We start from the raw sequence: 21,377 nt of genomic DNA on the forward strand, positions 1-21,377 counted from the left end.
TCAATCTTGGAGGAGAGTCACCAGCACTCAATGTGATATACTGTCTGAGCAGTAATCACCATGTGAGCTCAGGAAAGGAGTTTGTAATCCACGTGTCCAGGATTGGTATTTTTTGTAATTAGATGTTCACACTGTTGGCCTTGTGCACAATGATAGAAGATGTATTTATCCTTTAACTATAAATAGCAGTGCCAAGCTGTAAAAAATGTTTTTTTCTTCTTGTTCCTACAGTTGGATGTTTGAGCTTCACTGTGCAGAGTTTGACACTAAAAGGCTGTTTTAACATTCATCTGCTGAAAGTGGTATGTTTCTCTGTACTCATTGAAAATTTTTGTTCAAGGCGGGTAACTATGGGCATGATTTGTGACATCACAACTATTTTGGAGCCAACTGTGGGCCAGTATGCAACTTACACAAGTGAGAGACATGAAACCACCACAACACATGCACTGAGAATGGACTTTTCAGTGAAGTAGGAGACATCTTGCGTCCAGCTGTTGAACTTGAAAAATGAAATATATTTGCATATTTATAGATTCTGGAATTTTTAATGAGGAAGAAGAAATAGATGTCATTTTAAGGATTTTAAAGAGCTAGTTCAACTGTTTTTTGGGGGAAAAACATGTTAGACATGCATTATTATTCAAAGTAGAATATTTTATATAGATCTTAAAACATGTCTGGAGGGGATCTTCGAGTAAATTTATGGAAGTATTATCAGCAAAATGTACGCATTAGAAGTAAACATACTCTATTATACTATTATAAAAGCAGAATGGCCTCGGTCAGTGTTATTATTTTTATATTATCAGTGATAAAATTTGAGAAAGTACATCTACTCAAGCACTGTATTTACAGTGCTTGAGTAGATGTAAAATACTACTAATTAATACTTTTTACTTCACTGCATTTTGATACTTTTGTTATTTTAAGTAAATTTTAGTACTTACACACTTGTAACTTGTAATGGAATATTTTTACAGTGTGGTTTTGCTACTTTTCCTTAAGTACAGAGATTTAAGTTTATTACTACTGAGTCATTAAAGCGAAACTCTAACTTTTGAAACATTAACACATTATTTTTCTCACTAATAGAAAATTAAGCTTATAAGCAAATTCAGTAATATTTCGTCTGGTATGATCAGGAATATTGTGATGATGCTATATTAAGATAGCTAACGTTAGCTAACTTAAGCTCAGCTAACTTAAGTTAGCTAATGTTAGCTAACTTAAGATAGATATTTTAATCTGTAATTACCATCACTGAGTCAGTTTGCTGAATATTTGAGATACTGTTAAATTAGGTTGTAACATTTACCGTTATCATGTTATTTACCATATACTTGTTGGTACAAATGGCAGTTAACTGCTGTTTCGTGTGTCTCAGTGAGTAGTGCAATATCCCAGTGCAATAACAGGACCCTGAAACTGAAGCAGCTACATTACATTTTGTTATTGCAATGCTTTTCTTAATGTGAGATGTGTAGAGTACAATAATTGCCTCTAAAGTGCAGTGACGTAGTAGTTGAAGTGGGCTAGTTGAGTAAATATAATTAGTTATGTTCCACTACTGTTTATATGTAATGTCAGACTCCAGCTTAGAAACATTCTTCCCTTCATTACTAGATAAGAGACATTTCTTATCAGAAACTGGCTCTTCTAGCGTTCTGTTAATCTCCGTCTTATGAGTAAATAATTGAAGTGATTCACATAATGTTTTCCAGTGCTCTCATTTGTTCTTTATGACTAAAGGCATTGCTTGTTCAGATTTCTTCTGCATTGTGAAATAGCGTTGGTGGAGGAAGAACAAGAAAAAAACTTTTTTCCAGCTTGTTCCCTTGTGTGTGTGTGTGTGTGTGTGTGTGTGTCTGTATCCTTGCCAGTTGGAAAGGCCTCTGCTTGACCTTACTGTAGTCTGAATTATCTCTTGCATTCTTCACAGTCCAAACTGTATTGCAACACACAATCATATTCCCCACAGATATGATCACATGTCGCAATACAATTTTCTTAAAATCACATCTTCAATGGCTTCATGTCCACTGTTCTCACAGTCTGAGATAGTATAAAGTGAAGTATTTTAGTAGGTGTGTGCGTGCATGCACTTGGGCGTTTGTGCCTCTCTCTCTCTGTCTTGTCTGAAAACTTGCTCAGATTGAACCCATTCAGAGGAAAGCATACTTATGACACTGTATTAAAGAGTAAGCAGAGTCAATAGGTCTTCAGTCAGCTGTACAGTGTTTTGATTTCACCACTTTATTCTAACATCAGGAATTTCTGGTTAATAAACTTCCTCTCATGGAAGAGTGCAGGTGATGACGGAGTTTTATGAAAACTGGGGCAAAACCTCAGGATGAGGTCATTGCGTTTTGCAGGGTAAACTTTTTCCTCAGATAGATTTTGCACTCTAGGTTAACTTTCTTCTTCCTTATTTTAATGCTGAGAGAGTTTTCTAGAAAAGGTTGTAATTTCTGTCTATTAGAGCTACATTTTAGGCCCAACACGGATATTCCTCACTGAGTATAAACAGCTCTGGATGATCACAGAGCATTAGAAAGTGTACCTTGACTAAACTGGAAGTAAAATATACTGCAACATTAAGCAATTGACAGTGAACAGAGGAGGAGGTGAAGGAGGATGGTGGGGAGAGGCAAAGAAAACACCAAATCTTTAAAAAGGTTATAATTCTGTCATCTGCTCAAACAATTCTCCCCAATCTGTGTGAGCTCCTCTGTGGCCCCCTTGCCTGCCATAACTTCTTCTCCAGAAAGGAGAGAGCGAGCTTAGGAACACACCGAGGAAAGAATGACAGAGGCGAGATGGAAAGCAAAGATCCATTCCCAATCAAAACAAGTCCCGGACTGAAAAAGAATTTATGTTCAACTCCTACTTGTTTTCATTTTGTTTGAATTCCTCCCCTCTCTCTCTCTGATGATTAGTGGTGTTTGGTTTTGTTAACGCACACATACAGACACACACACACACACACAATCCCTATCCTCCCCCCTTTTGCCCCTTCCTCGTCCACCTCCTTTTCCTCCTCCTCTTCTGGAATTCAATGTCCTCGGAGTCACTCCTCTCTCCTGCTGTTCTGCTCTGTGGTGAGTCTGCAGGGTAAACGCTTTCCGCCGAGGAATTCGACAGGAGCTGCAGACGAAAAGGAGCTGTCTCCGGCTTCTTTCTCTAACCAGGAGGTGCAAACGCTGCAGTCTTAGGCCTCACCTGCCCTCCCTCCTCCTCCTCCTCCTCCTCCTCCTCCCCCATCTCCTGTCTGAGCCCTGCACCTGTTCTGACTCGTCCACCAGGTGAAGGGGATCCTCTGGCCACGCTGTTTTTTCAGCTGACCGTAGCTGCAGGGCAATTAGGCACCCAGTCTTTTCATTTGAGTGGATTGCTGCTTTGCTGTGTATCTCCCTCTGTCGCTCTCTAACCCACCTCCCTTCCCTCCCCGTCTATCCCTACCCCCCTCCCACTCCATCTCTGTCTAGCCCAGGCTTCGGGTGTGTGTGGAGCTGCAGAAGTCTCCCTGCTGGAGTAAAAGTGTGGATCACATGGAAAGGACACAGGGGAAGAAAGGGTGATACATAATTCTTCTGGTGGATACACGCCACACGTCGAAACAGGATTGAGCACTGGACGGGGTGTGATAAAAACTCCAGAGGAAAAAAACAAAAAACAGAGCAAACCAAAGGATTCTGCAGTTGGAAGAGCAGAAGATATGAAAAGCCAGACTGTGGTTATGTCTGTGGGTCTGCTGGGCTTGTGCTGCCTGCTGCTGATCCCCACAGGAGGGGAGAGTGCTGGGGGGATCGTTTCTCTCCGGCAGAGTGAAGGAGAGAGACAGGCGGGGGATCTGCTACGAGATGAGTCCCTGGATGACCCAGAAAGTGAGCAGGGACTTGTAGTGGACCCACACCCACTGGGAAGCAGCAGCAAGGCCAAAAGAGACACAGAGAAGGCTGCACAGGCAGGTGAGTGGAGACATATGTCTTGTTACAATGTGTACAGAGCATAACTTTAACTTAAATATACAAATATGTCACACAGACAAGAGATCAAAGCTGCTCAGGTACAGTCAGAATTACGTCATGACATGGGTGAGCAAACACAGACACAAACACACACCGATTTAGTCTCTGAGAAGTGTCAAGGTGCACGAGTGAGTCCAGGTGCTCACCTGTCCACTATACTGCTTCTCCACAGCAGGGAATACACAGGACAGATGGATTTGTGTAGCTCAGACCAACTAACTTGAGCATCTTGCAAACAGATTTTTAGGACACTAACCTTTTTCCACTGCCTCTGTTGGTGTAACCCTGCATGAGTAATGATGACTGTGATGTACATTCATTATGGAAGAATGGATTCTGAAAAGTGATACATATCAGGGAGAGAGAGCTCTTTTCTGGAGTGTTAACTAAGCCTCAGATGTAAGTCCAGAGTAGTTTTTAATCTTTAATGAGACCCACTGATGGGTTTATGTCTTAGTGGTAAGATGTTGCTCAGGCGATAGTGATATATTTATTGAAAATCTGGTTGGATTTTGTGTCATTAAAAGCTGAATTGTGGTTAATGGAGCACATCTAATGGAAAGAGGGAAGTGTTTTCCATGAAAGCGCCTCAGGACTTCAGACAACCTCAGAAGGAAATAGTGATGGACCTCAACCAACCACTTAAAAATACATCTGGCTGTCTGGATTTTCCTCCGGCAGAGTTGCATTTTGACACCAAAGAAAAGAAAAAATTGCGTAATTTAATTCTCAAATGCTTTGCTCAGAACATAATTTCTGCATTAATATTTTCAGGTATTTTGGGCAGAGTGAGGAGAGCACCAGATGAAGGCAAAAAGAAGAAGAAAGACAAGAAGAAGAACAAAGAGCCTAAGGACCCCAATGCCACCAAAAAGCCCAAAACTGACAAGAAGGGAAAGAAGAAGGACAAGAAGACAACCACCACCCTTCCACCCATCACAACAGGTGAGGACAGGACGGAGCCAAGTTTGTACTTGAATGACTCGGACTTGAATGAATGTTGTTGACTTTGTGTCTGTCTGCTGCCTCTAGCGATCCCAACTGAACCACCCACAGAACCTGAACCATACACAGACTACCCCTACCCAGACGTTGGTGAGTGACACACAGTTAGGGACTGTATGAAAATGACCGGGGTGGGGAGGAGGGGGCTCAGTCTTATATTTCAGTTTTTAAGATTGCAAGACCCTCCCCAGTGTTATTAATAATTTATTTGAACTGCAACACTTAGCCACTAATATTTCAAAATATACTACTGGGTTTGTACAACTCATTCCACTTTCACAACTAAAGAAGGCAAAGCATAAAGAATTTAAGATGGTGTAATTTAATTGTCTGTAAACTTTATGTAATAATAATTGTAAGAACAGCCAACAATATATAAATTAGAAGTGCAATTAGCCATTTCCAAAGTTATGCCAAATATAACAAAAAACCTGAACATTAATTGTAATATAGGACAACTTTATATTACACATTTCACATTTCTTTTTCTTTCTTTTACATTTTTGTTATGATGTAGAAGAAAGATCTTTAATAGAGATCATGTTAACTGTGATGGAAAAAATAAATCCCTGAAACGGAGACATATCTTTGACTTATCATAATTTGATTCCCTTTTCAAAAGAATAATCTTGCAAGGGAATGCTGAAATATATTTTTTGGCTGTTAAAAACTAGCCTCCCGCTCAACAAAAAGAAAAAAGTATATAACTTTCCACCTTTTCTGCAACCCACGCCCCCTAATAATTTGTTTACAGTCCCATAGGACTTTTAGGCACTGTACAGGAGATAATTCTGCCAGTTTCCTCCTGTGCACACACCACCATTATCCCGTCTACATCTGCTATTGACATTATAATTAAATGATTGAATATGGGAGGTTTGTTTCAGGACACATACAGTATTTAGTAGTATTCAGCTGTCAGTCATACTTTCCTGTCTTTCAAGGGCAATTTTGTTTAAACATGCAAAGGAAAACAAAACCGACTTTTATTCCTGTTGGCTTCACTGTGTTTCCTTCATATTTTCCTAAGAAGTGTTATTTGTTCATAGTTCTGTGTATTTCAGCCACATCCAGTTTAAAAACCAAAGCAGTGTATCATTTAAGTATCCATTACATCCACCTGAGAACCATACAAAATATTTTATTCCATCCGTTTCTCTCTCAGACGACGATTACTGGAAGGGGGATGATGACTACTGGGACGCTGAGCCTACACCATCCAGTCCTCAGCCTGAGACTCCGATCACAGATCTCCCGTACGACTACTGGAGGCCGGAGGAGGAGGACACTGCTGCTGTAACAGATGTGTATGATGACTACTGGAAACCAGATGAGAAAGAGCCTGATGCTCCAGTGACTGATATCTACGATGACTACTGGAAGCCAGATGAGAAAGAGCCATACGCCCCCGTGACTGATAACTATGACAGCTACTGGAAAGAGGAGGACCCGACGCCCCCTACCCCTGAGGTGGATGGGAAGGCTGGGACAGATGACAAGGATTACTGGGATGCCACATGTATGTCTGAGTCTTAGTTTCATTTGACTTTGTTTTTAATTGGTTTGTGGGGTGTGAGTATGCAACATGAACAGGATGAGGTCAATAAGGCTGCAAAGAAACAGTTTTTAATACTTTGTTTTTAAGTCTTGACTTGTCTTGAATTAGACTAAGTGACACTAAAACAAGGAGGATAATACTTTTTAATTGCTCATTTTATGAGTCTGTGTCGACAGAGGAACATTTATTTACGTCTGCTGGCTGATATTAATACAATATCATCCAAATTCAGCCCTCTACACTGGAAAACTGACAAATCCTTGGAATAATTAATCCCTGGTATATTTATCCTGTAGAATCTAATTTGCTGACTTCATGTTGAAAACTTATCTTTTCCAGCCTCGATCCACCTGAGGTCAGCGGTGACTGAACTAGTTTTTTCCACAGGATCAGATGCTGGAAACAGCGAGTCGTGTGGCGCTGTGACACTCATCTGGAATGGGCTGACATGTTCTTATTACTCTGACTTTCCAGTATACTGTAACATTTCTGCTGATTCCCTCACATTGGACCATTGTTACAGCCTTTTTTCTGTAATACTCAGTCTGGTTCTTACACTTCAATAAACTGTCTGGTTGGCCTTTTAAATTTCTAACAATGTTTTATTTTTCCACTCTTGCAGATGAGGTGCCAGATAACCTTCCATTCCCTGATGGTGAAGAAATAAAAGTAGAAACTCTACCAGGTAACTGTTGCCACTCAAAGCATGACAGAAATTCAGCTATCAATCAAAATGTCAAGTTTTCAGTTAGGCAGTTAATTTGACTTGCGATGCAGATGAAATGTCCATTCCATCTGTGCCTTTAGGCTGGGAGCAGATGAGAGATCAGGAGTAATTCAGCACATGGGAATAACATTATAGTGAGTCTGTGAGCTAACCTGCCCTACTTTTCAAACAGGAGTGGGTGGGTTTGCTTGATTCCACATAGTCAACAAAAGTTTCCATAGTTTTGTTAGGGAGCACAAAAAAGCCCTGTCATCAGATCATGACTCTGTTATGATTCTTGTAAATGTAAATTAAAGATTTAACAGCTTTAATTACATGGTGGGCGTCGCAGTGGCATCCAGAGAGAGCAGTTGTTGTGGTTGAACAAATCAGGGCTGTGCTAAACTGTAAAACTTTGCAGATTAAACCATGTAATCTTATAAAATCTCACTTGTAAAGTCGTGGTGCCACTGAGTGATTGAATGAGTCGTCTGAATACATGTTTGTGTTTTTTTTTTTATGCAGAGGAGCCCACAATCTCTTCTCCCTATGAGGGGACATGGTATGATGATTACGACGAGTACGGAATGAGTATGTGCACACACACACACACACACACATATATACAAGTGACATCCATACCCAAATGTTTCATACTAGATCCATTAGTTAAGCAACAGTAAGACAGCTGACAAAGCAAAGAGCAAGTAAAAGGTTTAAAGAATAACTTTCCAGATTTATGAATGACCCTCACTTTAAATGGGTGTGACCTTTTTACTGTTTATGGTTCCTAATGGCTTGCAAAAAAAACCTAGGAAAACTTAAAATGCATTGCTGCACCATGAGGCTGCTGTATTTGTAGAAATTTCTATAAAGTTATCCTTGATTTTCTTATTTTCTGCAGGGAGGAAAGAGGACGAGACGGATGAAAAATGGATGGAGAGAGAGAGGGAGAGAGCAGCAAAAGAGAGAGAGAGGGAGGAGAAAGGTAAGACAACCCAGATGTGGACTTCTTTTTCTTTTTCTTGCGTAACACCACACTGCACAATCATGTCAGACTACAAACGATACTGTAGTTGCCAAAGCAAAGAACATGGTCTGTGACCTAAGTGCAAAAGTTCTAACAGATAACAGCATTGTGCTCTAAGGTGCGTACTCCCTTGGACTGCATTTCTATCATAAGAGACTACAGATGTGGTTTCCCTCCATGCAAATGTCAGCAGGCCTTTGATGCAAATGTGCTTGCTTCAACTTGCAATGCAAGGACAAAAGTTCATCCTTCCAAAAACAAAATGGAGATTACCCCTGTGAAAAGTTTTAAAAATCTCTCTGAGCTGGACTGAAGCAAAGAAAGGGAGGAGGAGTGAGAGGTTGGCTGAGAATGATATGACCGGAAGGATGTTGTAATATTGAAAATCTTAGGTATTCACATTATGTTCAACTCTTTTTTGTTTGCCATGTGTCTGCTGTGTGTAGCGAGGTTAGATGGTGGTCGAGGCGAGCCTGAAGCCAATGATATATAACCCTGTCAGGACTGGTGTCAGTAGGGCACTTCCCGTATGCACGGTCCACTGCTAACTGGGTTCAAGGTGAAAAGTATTTTCAGCTCACTTCGAGCACAAGTTCAAAAATCACTGAGGCTCCAAGCATTCATCTGTCACACTGGGACTCAAAAACAGATGTGCATCTGCTCCTCCAGATATCAGTATTTGTGGATGGGTTCATGTTCATGTCCACTTCTGCATATGTGTATGGTAGGGTGAGGGAGCATACAACATGTTTTACATTCCTGGTGTCTGTAAGACTTCTGGCAGCAATAAACTATAGTATACCAATGTACCACATGGTCCAGTGTGTCATAATGTAAACTGTCGTAGTGATAGATGGTATACAGCAGCAGATGTCTTCAGCAGTAAACTCGCTGGGTCAGGATGATCTGACTTTGATCAGAGCACACTTGGAGTGGAAGTGAAATCACAACATCTGGATTTTTTTCTTCACCACACTACAGCCCTCCAGGTCCTCATTGGGATTTTTGGCATGTAAAATTTGCAAAATAATAGTGAGTTCCCAGATCATTTCTGGGCAGAGAGCGCGTGCGAGAGCAAATATTCAGCCAATGTTTTGCAATTTATTTTGCATTAAGACTGTTTTTCTGACCTCCGCCAGAGAGAGCACAGAAACTGAAGGAGGCGGAGGATCGGGCCAGGAACAGACCACGTGTCTTCAAAGAGCCAAAGAGTGAGTCAATCTCTTTCTAAATCTGGAAAATCCCACCATAAGCTTTACTGATACAATTTACATATCATGTGATTTCTTTCTGTGTGTGTGTGTGTGTGTGTGTGTGTGTGTGTACGTGGCAGAGTGTCCTCCCTTGGGGATGGAGTCCCATAAGATCGAGCCAGACCAGCTTACTGCCTCCTCTATAGCTCAGTATAATTTTGCACCTCAGAGGGCACGCCTCAACATGCAGGTACACATCAATCAGTGCCAGATGGCCCTGGTCTGAACACGTACATACACTACAGCCATCACTTACATACTGCCAGGTCTCGAAATAAACATGAGCTTGCTTTGGCAGCCACTTCTGACATTTTCTAAGAATCGTTTTAGCAGCAAAGCAATTAAATCAGCTGATAAATCTTGTTCTGCTGCTTTTAACAATTAACTACAAGTTATGACTTAAATGCATATCAGTGCATGGTTAAGTGATATTTGCTTTGAATTTGAACACAAGTACTCGTACAGTATTCGGTCAAAACGTCACTCGGTCAAAAGACCCAGCAGCATGTGTCCTGGTCTCTGTGGTTCCCAGGCCTCTGAAGATGAGGACAACATGAGAGGTGGAGCGTGGTGCGCAAACGCAGAGGACAGAACCCACTGGTTTGAGATTGATGCGCGCAGGGCAACGGAGTTCACTGGGGTTGTCACCCAGGGACGAGACGCCTTGAACGCGTAAGACACAAACACACATTAATGTAGAGTATCTTCCTGTGTATTTTCCTAAATTCATGAGCCTGTCTTGTCTCGTTTCAGGAGCGACTACGTGACATCCTACTTCCTGGCTTTCAGCAATGACAGTAGAGAGTGGACCACCATCCACGATGGATACGCTGACTGGGTGAGTTCACTCAAAAAAATGATGTTTAAAACAGAGTAATGCCACTTCCTTGGGCACCTCATATGATATCCCCTTCCTCTTTTCTCCCATCTTTCCCCTCTCCCTCGCTCTTTCATGTCTGTTCAGTTGTTCTTTGGAAACAGTGATAAGGACACTCCAGTGATGAACCAGCTGGCAACGCCTGTGGTGGCCCGCTACATCCGAATCGTCCCTCAGAGCTGGAACGGCACGCTGTGTATGAGGCTGGAGGTGCTAGGCTGCCCCCTGCCTGGTGAGCCTCACACACTTAAACATACATACACACACACACACACACTAAAAAAGACCCAAAAATGTATACATTTTTGTTCCTTTCTCACTCTCACAGATCCAGCTAATGTTCAGTACAGGCAAAATGAAGTGACTCCAGTGGACTACTTGGAGTTCAAACATCACAGCTACTCAGAAATGGTTGCGGTGAGTATTCCTGCACTCAGCCTCCTGTACATCTGCTGGCTGATTGCATTCCAAAGGAAATCACAGTTATTTTTCCCAAAAACAAAATAATTACCCAGGAAACAATTAAATATTGAACCAGAAGCTCTGCTTTAATCCACTGTGATATGAATTCATATTAAAACCCCTGCAGACTTCATTCTTTTCTCATTGAGTTTTGATTTCAGCCACCAGAGGGCAACATGACTTTTTCTCACTAATAAAATGAAATCATGAACAGCTCCCACTATTTTCACAACTTTTCAGAGCACTATTGAGTACAATACTTTACACACTGATCATGCCATATCTTTATGTTCAGCTAATGAAGTCAGTGAATGACGAGTGTCCCAACATCACCAGCATCTACAGCCTGGGCCGCAGCTCCAAGGGACTGGACATCATGGCCATGGTCATCTCTGGTAACCCCACAGAGCACGAAATAGGTGGGAATGTGTTCACAAAACGGCTTGATGCATCTGTTAACAGTTAAAATGCTCGCATGGAAAGTCATTGTAATATGCACTATTAATACCGAAATAAAATCCTAAAAGAATGTTTTCATTTTCAGCAAATGTAAAACCAGCTGTTTTCTCACAGACTCTCCAACAAGTTGAGCTGCGGATTGGTTGAAATTAAAACCTGCAGAAGGCTGAGCCTCAGTGGCACCACTATTGTCTCCTGTAAATCCTAATAAACACCAGGTGAAGTCAGCAGATTATGATTAACAGACAAGCAACCGTACACTCTTGTGTGGCTGTCTCCGCTAGGTGAGCCGGAATTCCGCTTCACGGCAGGTCTCCATGGAAATGAGGCGGTGGGCCGCGAGATGATCCTGCTTCTCATGCAATACCTGTGCAAAGAGTACAAAGACAGAAACCCCAGAGCCCAGCGTTTGGTGGAACAAATACGCATCCACTTGGTGCCTTCGCTCAACCCTGATGGACATGAAGAAGCATTTGAAGCGGTCAGTTAAGAAAAAAAAAATCATATGTTTCTACTTATCAGGCAAATAAAACAAAACAGAGAAACAAAAGAGGAAATTCCAATGAGTCATGGTGTATTTTGTTAGTGGTCTGGAGTGATTTGCCTCAATGTGTCCCTCTTCCAATTTCTCCCCCGCAGGGATCAGAGCTGAGTGGATGGACCACCGGCCACTTCACCGACAACGGTTTTGATATCTTCCAGAACTTCCCTGATCTGAACAGCATCCTGTGGGACGCAGAAGACAAGGGCATGGTGCCCAAACTAACCCCTAACCATCATGTACCCATACCAGAGAACTTCGAGTCCAAAAGCTCAGTAAGGAGGAGGGCGTTTGTGTCCGTCCGGTAGTTTTCCCTTAAAAAAAAACTTTCCTTCTGAGTGGTTTATTTACTTTTACAATGTTGTATACTGTGGATATGAAAGATTGTTCCCTTATAAAAGCGGTTGTGGTCTACTATGAAAACAAAATGTGGCTTTATCTTGCACTTCATCTGTGATTTTGATCCTCTTGCTTTGGCTGCAGATTGCTGTGGAAACCAGGGCCATAATCTCCTGGATGGAAAGCCATCCATTTGTGTTGGGTGCAAACTTCCAGGGCGGCGAGAGAGTTGTGGCCTACCCTTATGACAGTTTACGTCTCAACAAGCCTGCCGAGAGCCAGAGGCCCCACGGCCGCAAGAAGAGACAGTATGACTTGCTCTGTCCATCTCCCTCTGTGTCCTGTTATTGTTTCACACAGCTTATATTTCCCAAAGTCTTCTTCCTCATTCCCCTGAAAAACTCTTCATGAACCATCGACACTCACACAAATCACTTCTCACAGGTATGAAGAAGAGGGCTTTGACGCGACAGAGTGGGGAAGGGGCTACCGCGAGGAGCCAGAGGAAGACTGGAGAGGGAGGGGATATGGAGAACCCGAGGAGGAGTGGAGGGGCCACGGCTATGACCATGGCTATGACCATGGCTACGACCGAGGCTACGACCGCGGCTATGACCGAAACTATGACCGAAGCTATGACCGCGGCTATGACCACGGTTATGGCCATGGCAATGACCACGGTTATGGCCATGGCAATGACCACGGTTACGGCCATGGCAACGAGCACGGTTACGAACAGGGTTACGGCCACAGAGAGGAGGAGGAGGATGACAGAGGAAGAGGTGCCGGCCACCACTATGCTGAGCCTGAGGATGAGCCACGGGCGATTGCAGATGAGTCCCTCTTCAGGTGGCTGGCTGTCTCCTATGCCTCCACACACCTGACCATGACACACAACTATCACGGCTCCTGCCACGGAGACACTGCAGCAGGCGGGCACGGCATCGTCAACCGCGCCAAGTGGAAGCCGGTCACAGGAAGTAAGTAGAGACCAGCAGGTTTGAATGGATGTTGAATGGGACTTAAAGTGTCTGCATGTATTTATAACACACCCTGGTGGACAATATGTGCAGTGCAGGCTCTGAAGTTCGTGTATGTGTGTACGTTTCCTCAGGTATGAATGATTTCAGCTACCTGCACACCAACTGTTTTGAGTTGTCCATATTCCTGGGCTGTGATAAGTTCCCTCATCAGAGTGAGCTGGCATACGAGTGGGAGAAGAACAGAGAAGCAATGCTCATCTTCATGGAGCAGGTCAGTCACACACACATAGGAGTGAAAGAGTATTAGAGCATTTTAATTTCAGCAAAGTATAAAAGTTGCTCCTTGAAGTAACAATAGTGACTTTATATTTGGCCGTTATGAAAGGCCCAGAGACATCCTGACCAACTCACCAACCTGTCTCTCTCCAATTCAGTTATTCTCTTATTTGTATAAGGTTTCCCCACAGTTGGTCCTGGGAGGGCAACATCCAAATGGAATAGCCTCCCAACTGAGCAATATCAGCACAACTGTGTATTTCTGTAATTCTAAAAGTTGAGTTCAATGCTTCATCAAAAGTTTGCTCACTGATTGTAGAATGTCCTAAAATAAAAATATCAAAATGCTAGAAACTCAATACGAGTAACAAGAGAAATAGTGATTAGTTGTGTGTCTTGTCACTAACTCAGTTGGTCATCTGGCAGTGTTTTTGTCCACGGACATAAAACACATCAAAAGTGGATTTTCTTTCAAAAAGTCACAAAAACAAAATCTGAATCCTACATAGATGTTACTTTTAGATATTGCAGTTTTGGAAACTTGTTTTATTTTGGTTTTATTGTTTACCTTTACAGAGTGATTTCACCTATTTTCTGATCTTTATATTTGGCCTGTTTTTATAATTGTCTTGTTTTACTGATTCATGTGATTTTAAATTGTATTTATTTAAATTGAAAGACTAGCGACCACTTTGTGGAAGCTTAAGGGGATCCAAACAAAGAATAAAGATCTCTTCTCTGTCTAGGTACATCGTGGCATCAGAGGCATTGTGAAGGATCAGCAGGGGAACCCCATTGCAAACGCCACTATAGCTGTAGAGGGGGTAAACCATGACGTCACCACAGGTCAGCATACTGCTCAAAGACTTCACTCTCAGACTCACCATATGTTTCTACTCAGGAAACAAGATGTTGCACCCACTGTGTTTCAAACAAAATGTCTGTTCCCTCTTTGTTGTAGCTTCAACAGGGGACTACTGGCGGCTGCTGAATCCAGGGGAGTACCGTGTGACGGCGCGAGCTGAGGGCTTCTCCCCTGTGACCAAGCTCTGTGTGGTGGGTTACCAGTCAGGAGCGACTGCCTGCAGCTTCAACCTGGCCAAATCCAACTGGGACCGCATTAAACAGGTAAGATGACACCATCCTGGACTGACCACAGCTTACATACTGTCCCAAATGATGAGATAGTAAAGAGCCCTTCTTAATTTCTCTGCAGATCATGGCCCTCCACGGCAACAAGCCGATTCGCCTGGTCGGCCATGGCAACACCAGAGTACAATACCCCGTGGTTATTAACAGCAACAGACGTGTGGTTAATGGCAACAATGGGTATTCAGAGAATTCACGACTCAGCAGTGACCGGCAGAGGAGGCTCAGAATAGCTCGTCTCCGCCGCCTTCGGCAACAGAAATTACTGAGGTTAAGATCGACGACAACGTTACCCCCAACGACAACAACCACGATTCCCACAACACCAGAGACCACCACGTCCTGGTACGACTCATGGCCCATAGACGAGGGAGAGACCTCGACACCTGGCGAGTTCACAGACTCCATCCAGGATTATAACTATGAGTTTAAAATCGATGACTATTAAACCGAACACACACGGCCTGTTTCTGTAAACACGCATCCATCCTGTCCTACTTGTAGTTGTCATCTCATTGCCATGTTTTCCTTTGAGCAGGTTGAAAAAGAATCAAGAGGAATCTTGTCTTTGTATGACATAGAAGCAGTGGGAATGTTCAGAGTCAGCTCCTAAACTTTAACTATATTAACTGTAAAGTGTATCTATTTCTTAACACTTGAAGAAACACCTTTTCACAGGACCTTTTAATTAATGGTTTCATTTCAGTTCAACAGTTCACACTGCATTTTTCTGACTCGTTATTCAGTCTTTTTTAAAGAGATGTTTATTGTGGATAAAAAAAAAAATCATGACCTTTCTTTTTTTTTTTTTTACTTTGCCAGAGTTGAATTATTTACAATCTTCATCCATGACAGAAATATTTTTTACAGTATGAACCGTCACGAAAGGTTTAAAGAGCATTTGTTCAAAGTTGGTAACAGAGTCAGAAGGGAAAAGGAAGTCTTCTGTAATGTTTCCTCAGACACAGCTGGGGTATGAGAGTTATTTTTCAAATAAAGGCTTGTTAATATACAACACGTGCCTTCTCTTTTTTCCCAGCACATCATTTGAGGACACTGATTTATGTTACAAGAAAACATTTCCCAATGTTGACATAACTACACTGTGGTGAGGTAAAATGAGTCTAAATATATGTGCATAGTGTCCGAGAAGTGTCAGTATGTTGTGTGTGGCTATGAACCCTCAGTGGCTGATGTTCATCTCACTCTCCTCGTCTTCGTCGGCAGAGAAGGCTGAGAAGCTGACCGGTTCACAGTCAAGAGTGCTTAAATTGACCAGGCATGCCGTTAGGGTGCTGCTGAACTTTGGAACGGTAACCAAAAGCACTTCCTGGCCATCAGGACCTGGCGAGAGGAGAGGAGGGAGGAAGGTGCTTAACATACTTAAGTAAGGGGGGAAACAGTTTAAAATGAAAAAACAGCAAAGATAATGTAAATATAGACACATCACATACTGACCTTTGATGCGCTTGGACTCAAACGAAGGGGCATTGCCACTGAAGTAAACATGGGGACACTCTTCCAAGATGAATGGGTCTTTTTGGTAAAATGGGTAACAACCTGACACAAAATGCACAGAAAATAGTGTCAACAGTTTGCACTGCTCATATATTTAGGCCAGAGGGTTTGTGTTTTATTCTGCATCAAAGTCTAACCGAGGGTATCAGGTGCCGTAGGAGCTAGGTGTCTGAGTCGTAGCGTCTCCTCCAGTATTTCCAGGTGACTGTTCATGCTGCTGTACTTCTCAATGTCTAAGACATTCTGGCCTGATGTGCCCAGAAACCTTAATGGAAACAAACACATGACCTTGAACGTATAAATGATAAATGCGAGACACTGAGGGGGTGCGTGTGTGTGACATTACTCACCTGACTCCGTCGATGTTAGCCTGGTACGGGTTGGAGGCCAGCTGTAGTGTGGGGTACACAGAGGACAAGGGGAACATACAGCGGTGGAGAGGCTGCTGTGGGAGGGTGAAATTGGTGGGGTCATACTGGCCAGGCATTACATCCACCGGGACGGAGGCCTAGAAAGCCGGAGGCAGTGACACAGTGACACATCTGTATTATCGCTCCCTCTAGTTCACAATGATTTACCTCATAGTGTGGTGACAGACACTAAAACCCTAACACTTACTACTGAATTAAGTTTTGATGCTGATGATCTAAGAACTTTCTAAATATACAATTCAATTAATTTTAGGGCTGAAACTTAACATTATTTTCATTTTTTCCATGAAAAATGGCCATCACATTTTCCCAGAGCTTAAGCCCGCCTCCAAATTTCTTTTTCATCAATTTTTGATAAATGACAAATGATTCAAAGAGTCAATTCATTTTCTGTTGATGCAGTAGATACGTACTGCAATAGGAGTGGGCAATATGGATGAATACATACAACAGACAACCAGAGGTATTGAAGACAAATCTCTGATGATAGACAAATTCATTATGTTTCACAGCATATATCATCATACTGCACTAGTAAATAAAAAGAAGGTGCATATTCATACATAGACGGGGATGCAGACTCACCACCAGCTGAAGCAGCAGCTCATCCAGCAAACGAATAGCTTCCACACTGCCAGCCTGAGTCTTCTTGGTGAGGTACTTGGGCTTGACAAAAAAAAAGAAAGGTATTTTAAAAGTTTTTTAGTGAATCACTTCATAAAAACAAAACTAATAAACGTTATATGTAAATGAATGTGTGTTAAACCGGTTAAAGTTACCTTTGTTGATGCGTCCTTGTCCTGGGTGCTTTGGCTTAGGAGGTTTCCAGCCATTAGGACCCTTGATATCGTCGCTGCCCCATTCTGCTCCCCCTGGTCACCCAGCTGACCGGTTACCATGTCAACGAGCAACTGTAGTCCCAGCATGCTGTCGGCATGACTACTGCCAAGACCAAGTCCCGAGGCCAGGAGCACAAACCTGCACAAAGAAAGATGTGACCATTAGAATTTATTAGCACAAAATGCTAAGATTTGAGCTGTGTGTATGTGTGCTCACTTGTCAGAGCTGAGTGCAGGTTTTGCTGTCTGCAAAGGGAGATCAGCTGTGCAAAAGTCCTCGACTGTGAACTTTCCGTCATTCGTCTCAGCTCCGTATATTGCAATAACACTACCTGAGGGAAAAAGAAAGAAATGCCATGACATACAAGAGACAATGTTCACAGCTGCACTCGAGCGAAGCACTATTGCGGTCCTTTGATGTTGTGATAGTAACATCCATCAAAGTGTCATGAAAAATCCTGACCTGTAACACACTTGTCTTTGTCAATTTTGCCCTCCAGTTTGATCCTCTGGAGCTCATCTTCCAGAATCAGCTCATCTGTTTCACTGATGAATTTGGCTCGTGCAGGCTGAGGCAGCAAGTTGTGCTGAAGGAGAGACGGAAAAAAAGAGTCATAACACGTGTCACTTCCCAGCAGCTGATTTAATTTCATTTAGTCTAGTCTGTGAAGGGGGGTCAAGCTGGCCAACCTCCTCACTGATCTCTTTCAGGATGGATGGCTGCAACTCCATGCGCTTGAACAAGGTTCCCACAATACAACACTGCTCCCCTGTCTGAAGATCACACAGCTTCCTGACAAGCACATCTGATCCTGCAAGAGACACAGAAAAGACACACTAATAAGTAAAGAATGGAAAAAAAAATACTTCACTCATCTCCCACACGATTGATGTGGGGAAAATGTCTAAAGCTCACCCCACTTCTGCTGAGCTCTCTCTGTGAGCAGGGGTCTCATCTGCATGAGTCGTGCCGCGTAAATATGAGCATACTGGCGATTGAAACTCCGGTCCCCGACTTTGTAGCGCTCGGAGCAGGGGCTGTAGGCCGGGCACACCCTCTCAAACACCGGCCCCTGGTCCTCACCGGCCGGGCAGCAGAGCAGAGAGGAGCCGTCTTTCTGGGCGCTCAGGTCGGAGAACATGACTGACCTGAAGAAGGAGAGGTTCGTAGATATTTACACACTCTGTCACACTCAAACTTATAAAACAGCTGGTTATTAGCAAGCTCAGGGGCTTTAAGCTGTCTGGGTGCTTCCAAAACATGCCGACTTTTTTGAGGATGTAACTAAACGAAGAAGATATAACAATCTCACCTTAGCAGACGAGAGGTCAAGCTTCAGCTAGTATCCGTCTTAAGTCAAGTATTAAGTTAGGTTTTCGGATAACACGAATGTGATTACTCCTCAGCAACGAAAAAAGACAGTTCCCGCGAAATCACCCGATCTTCTTCTTCTTCTTTTTCCTCAACGTATTCTTCTTCTTCTTCTTTGGTTTTACTGGCGGACTACAAACCAACGTTAAAGGTACATGCCGCCACCATGGATATATTATGAGAGGTCTTATAATAATGCCGCCACCGACACGTGACTTTAAACAACAAAAACTAATAAACAAACAAACGAAAAAAAACTTAGCCTATGTTATATTGTGGATATTAAACCTGTTTAATCACCCGCTCAACAGCACCATTTTTTTTCAAGGCTAATGTGTATTCTCGCGAGGAACTGCGCAGAGCAAGAAACCATAGCTGTAGTTCTCTTTATACATCCATGCAAGAAGCAGACACTACAAAGGCTTAATTTACCACTAACTTCAAGATGCATGGGGAACATAATATAATTGAAGATTTTTTTAAAAACTTCATCGAGTACATTTATTTATTGGTTGAAGGAGGGAGATCTCCGAGTAGAGGAGGCGATTTAAATACCCTCTTACTCCAAAGAGAAAATATTTATATTTTCATTTTCCAGACTCTCACACCTAGAGGTCTGAATCAAGAGTATGAGACCAAACATTTTCTTTAAAGAAAAAAAAAATGGCTTTCCCTCTCTATATACGTATATATATATATATATATATATATATATGTATATATATGTATATATATATATATATGTGTGTGTGTGTGTGTGTGTGTGTGTGTGTGTGTGTGTGTGTGTGTGTGTGTGTGTATGTATATATATTTCTAGACCCTGACATACATATTTGAAAAAATGTTAAATTTTGTAAATTCAAGGGGTGTCATTCTCCTTGTTGTTGTTTGATCATAGTTAACTTTTTATAGAAGTGTGTTAAGGCCCAATTTCTGTACAAGAATTTAAGGTTTATTTCTCTTCTAACTTACTACAATATATTTTTGAACATAGATGATGAAGATTCTGATATATGGGATGATGAATCTGATATAAGGTTTATATATAAGACGTATGTTTGATTTTTGTGATTTTTTTGGTATATTGTTTTTTGAAATATGATTTTTGTATTACTGCTTTTTTCTATGTGCATGATGTATAAATATGGTGTGTTTTCCATGATTAAAATGTTCTGACCTTACGAAGATCGAAGTAGGATTGAAACGCTGTCATCATTAAACTTTTGTGGCTTGGAGTAATTGTACAGGCATTACGTTTTTTTTCATTGATGCATTTATTTATCATCATCATTATTATTTATTTTATTCTATTTTGTTTTATTAACACTTTACTGTTTTATTATAATCTATTTATTTTGTATTTTATACTTTTACAATTATTTTAATTGCTTGTATTATCTTTTATTATTTATCTTTTATTATCTTAACTACCCATCTTTTACTGTTGTCTTATTCAATTGAACCTTTTTGCTTTTTAATTATTTTGGTGTGCATTAGTCTCTCTACCCATCTTTAATATTTTAACAACATCTAAGATATTCCCTCATTTGTTGTTTTGATGATGGCGGTGAAGAGCGCTGTCTAACACGTCGGTCCAAAATCTCCCATAGGTTTTCTATTGGGTTGAGATCTGGTGACTGTGAAGGCCATAGCATATGATTCACACCATTTTTATACTCATCAAACCATTCAGTGATCCCTCATGCCCTGTGAATTGGGGCATTGTTATCCTGGAAGAGACCACTCCCACCAGGATAGAAATGTTTCATCATAGGTAAAGCTGATGACCTAGAACAACTTTGTATTGATTTGCAGTGACCCTTCCCTCTAAGGGGACCAGATCCCCTTACTGTAGGGGTCAAGCATTCATTCATTCGTTTTTCCTTTAATTTGTCACCCGTCTGTACGTAGTGTATAATGAAATATTATAAAAAAATAAAATGAGAGTAGAATTATTATATGGTGTGCAATGTGCAATAGAAACATTGTTATTATTATAAATTATGCAGAAAGCCAGATTTCTTCAGTTTCTTCCAAACAAAAACTTATTTTATGCTGAACTTCAGACAGTCAATGATTCTGTCTGTAGAGACTCTATAGACAAAAAAAGCTTTAAAGACATCTCATCTCTTGAGAAACATTGTGGACAACATTGCCAGATGATTTAAGTTGGTTTGCAATATTGCTTATTCATTTTTTTTAAAGTTATATTCATTTATTTTTCTCTCTTAATTTCTGTTTTATGTTTTCATATTGTACAATTTTATGTCTGCTTGTGTTTTTATGAGTAGTTTATTTTATCTTATTTGTTCTCTAATACTCCATGCTGTTACTTGTATTGTAATATTACTGTGTTGTTAATAAAGTTTAAAAAAAACAACGTTGTACAATTTTATGTCTGTGTTTTTGTGATGAGTTCATTTTATTTTATTTTTCTCTAATACTCTGTCCTGCGAGTTTATTAAAGTTTAAAAGAAATGATTAATTAAAATAAAAAGTTTTTCCCGTCGCACAACTTTTACGTCACTGATTTTTATACATCAGTCGC

At 41.4% G+C, this 21,377-nt stretch overlaps 2 protein-coding genes across 4 annotated transcripts; one reads left to right on the forward strand and one right to left on the reverse strand.

Moving 5' to 3' along the window:
- Nucleotides 1-884: 884 nt before the first annotated feature.
- On the forward strand, nucleotides 885-15,684 carry aebp1b (AE binding protein 1b). Of its 3 annotated transcripts, none has more exons than XM_042420765.1 (23): nucleotides 885-3,305; nucleotides 3,489-3,971; nucleotides 4,806-4,976; nucleotides 5,064-5,126; nucleotides 6,202-6,555; nucleotides 7,217-7,279; nucleotides 7,826-7,891; nucleotides 8,205-8,288; nucleotides 9,470-9,541; nucleotides 9,664-9,773; nucleotides 10,116-10,255; nucleotides 10,337-10,421; nucleotides 10,548-10,692; nucleotides 10,789-10,877; nucleotides 11,218-11,341; nucleotides 11,666-11,862; nucleotides 12,021-12,197; nucleotides 12,406-12,569; nucleotides 12,706-13,241; nucleotides 13,376-13,515; nucleotides 14,267-14,366; nucleotides 14,482-14,648; nucleotides 14,737-15,684. In XM_042420765.1, the coding sequence occupies exons 2-23, from the start codon at nucleotides 3,719-3,721 to the stop codon at nucleotides 15,115-15,117; spliced, it is 3,681 nt and encodes a 1,226-aa protein (XP_042276699.1). In that variant the 5' UTR covers nucleotides 885-3,305; nucleotides 3,489-3,718; the 3' UTR covers nucleotides 15,118-15,684. The 3 variants fall into 3 exon arrangements, with proteins under 3 accessions (XP_042276699.1, XP_042276700.1, XP_042276697.1); XM_042420766.1 differs by having other exon boundaries at nucleotides 3,494-3,971; XM_042420763.1 differs by having other exon boundaries at nucleotides 885-3,971.
- pold2 (polymerase (DNA directed), delta 2, regulatory subunit) lies at nucleotides 15,442-19,130 on the reverse strand. Its single transcript, XM_042420767.1, has 11 exons — nucleotides 18,771-19,130; nucleotides 18,374-18,606; nucleotides 18,148-18,269; nucleotides 17,921-18,044; nucleotides 17,675-17,789; nucleotides 17,398-17,596; nucleotides 17,204-17,284; nucleotides 16,538-16,695; nucleotides 16,325-16,452; nucleotides 16,128-16,229; nucleotides 15,442-16,013 (listed from the first exon to the last, which is right to left on the reverse strand). The coding sequence occupies exons 2-11, from the start codon at nucleotides 18,597-18,599 to the stop codon at nucleotides 15,853-15,855; spliced, it is 1,416 nt and encodes a 471-aa protein (XP_042276701.1). The 5' UTR covers nucleotides 18,600-18,606; nucleotides 18,771-19,130; the 3' UTR covers nucleotides 15,442-15,852.
- Between the last annotated feature and the right edge of the window lie 2,247 nt (nucleotides 19,131-21,377).

This window comes from Thunnus maccoyii, chromosome 9 (assembly GCF_910596095.1).
Source record: "Thunnus maccoyii chromosome 9, fThuMac1.1, whole genome shotgun sequence".
Taxonomy (NCBI): domain Eukaryota; kingdom Metazoa; phylum Chordata; class Actinopteri; order Scombriformes; family Scombridae; genus Thunnus; species Thunnus maccoyii.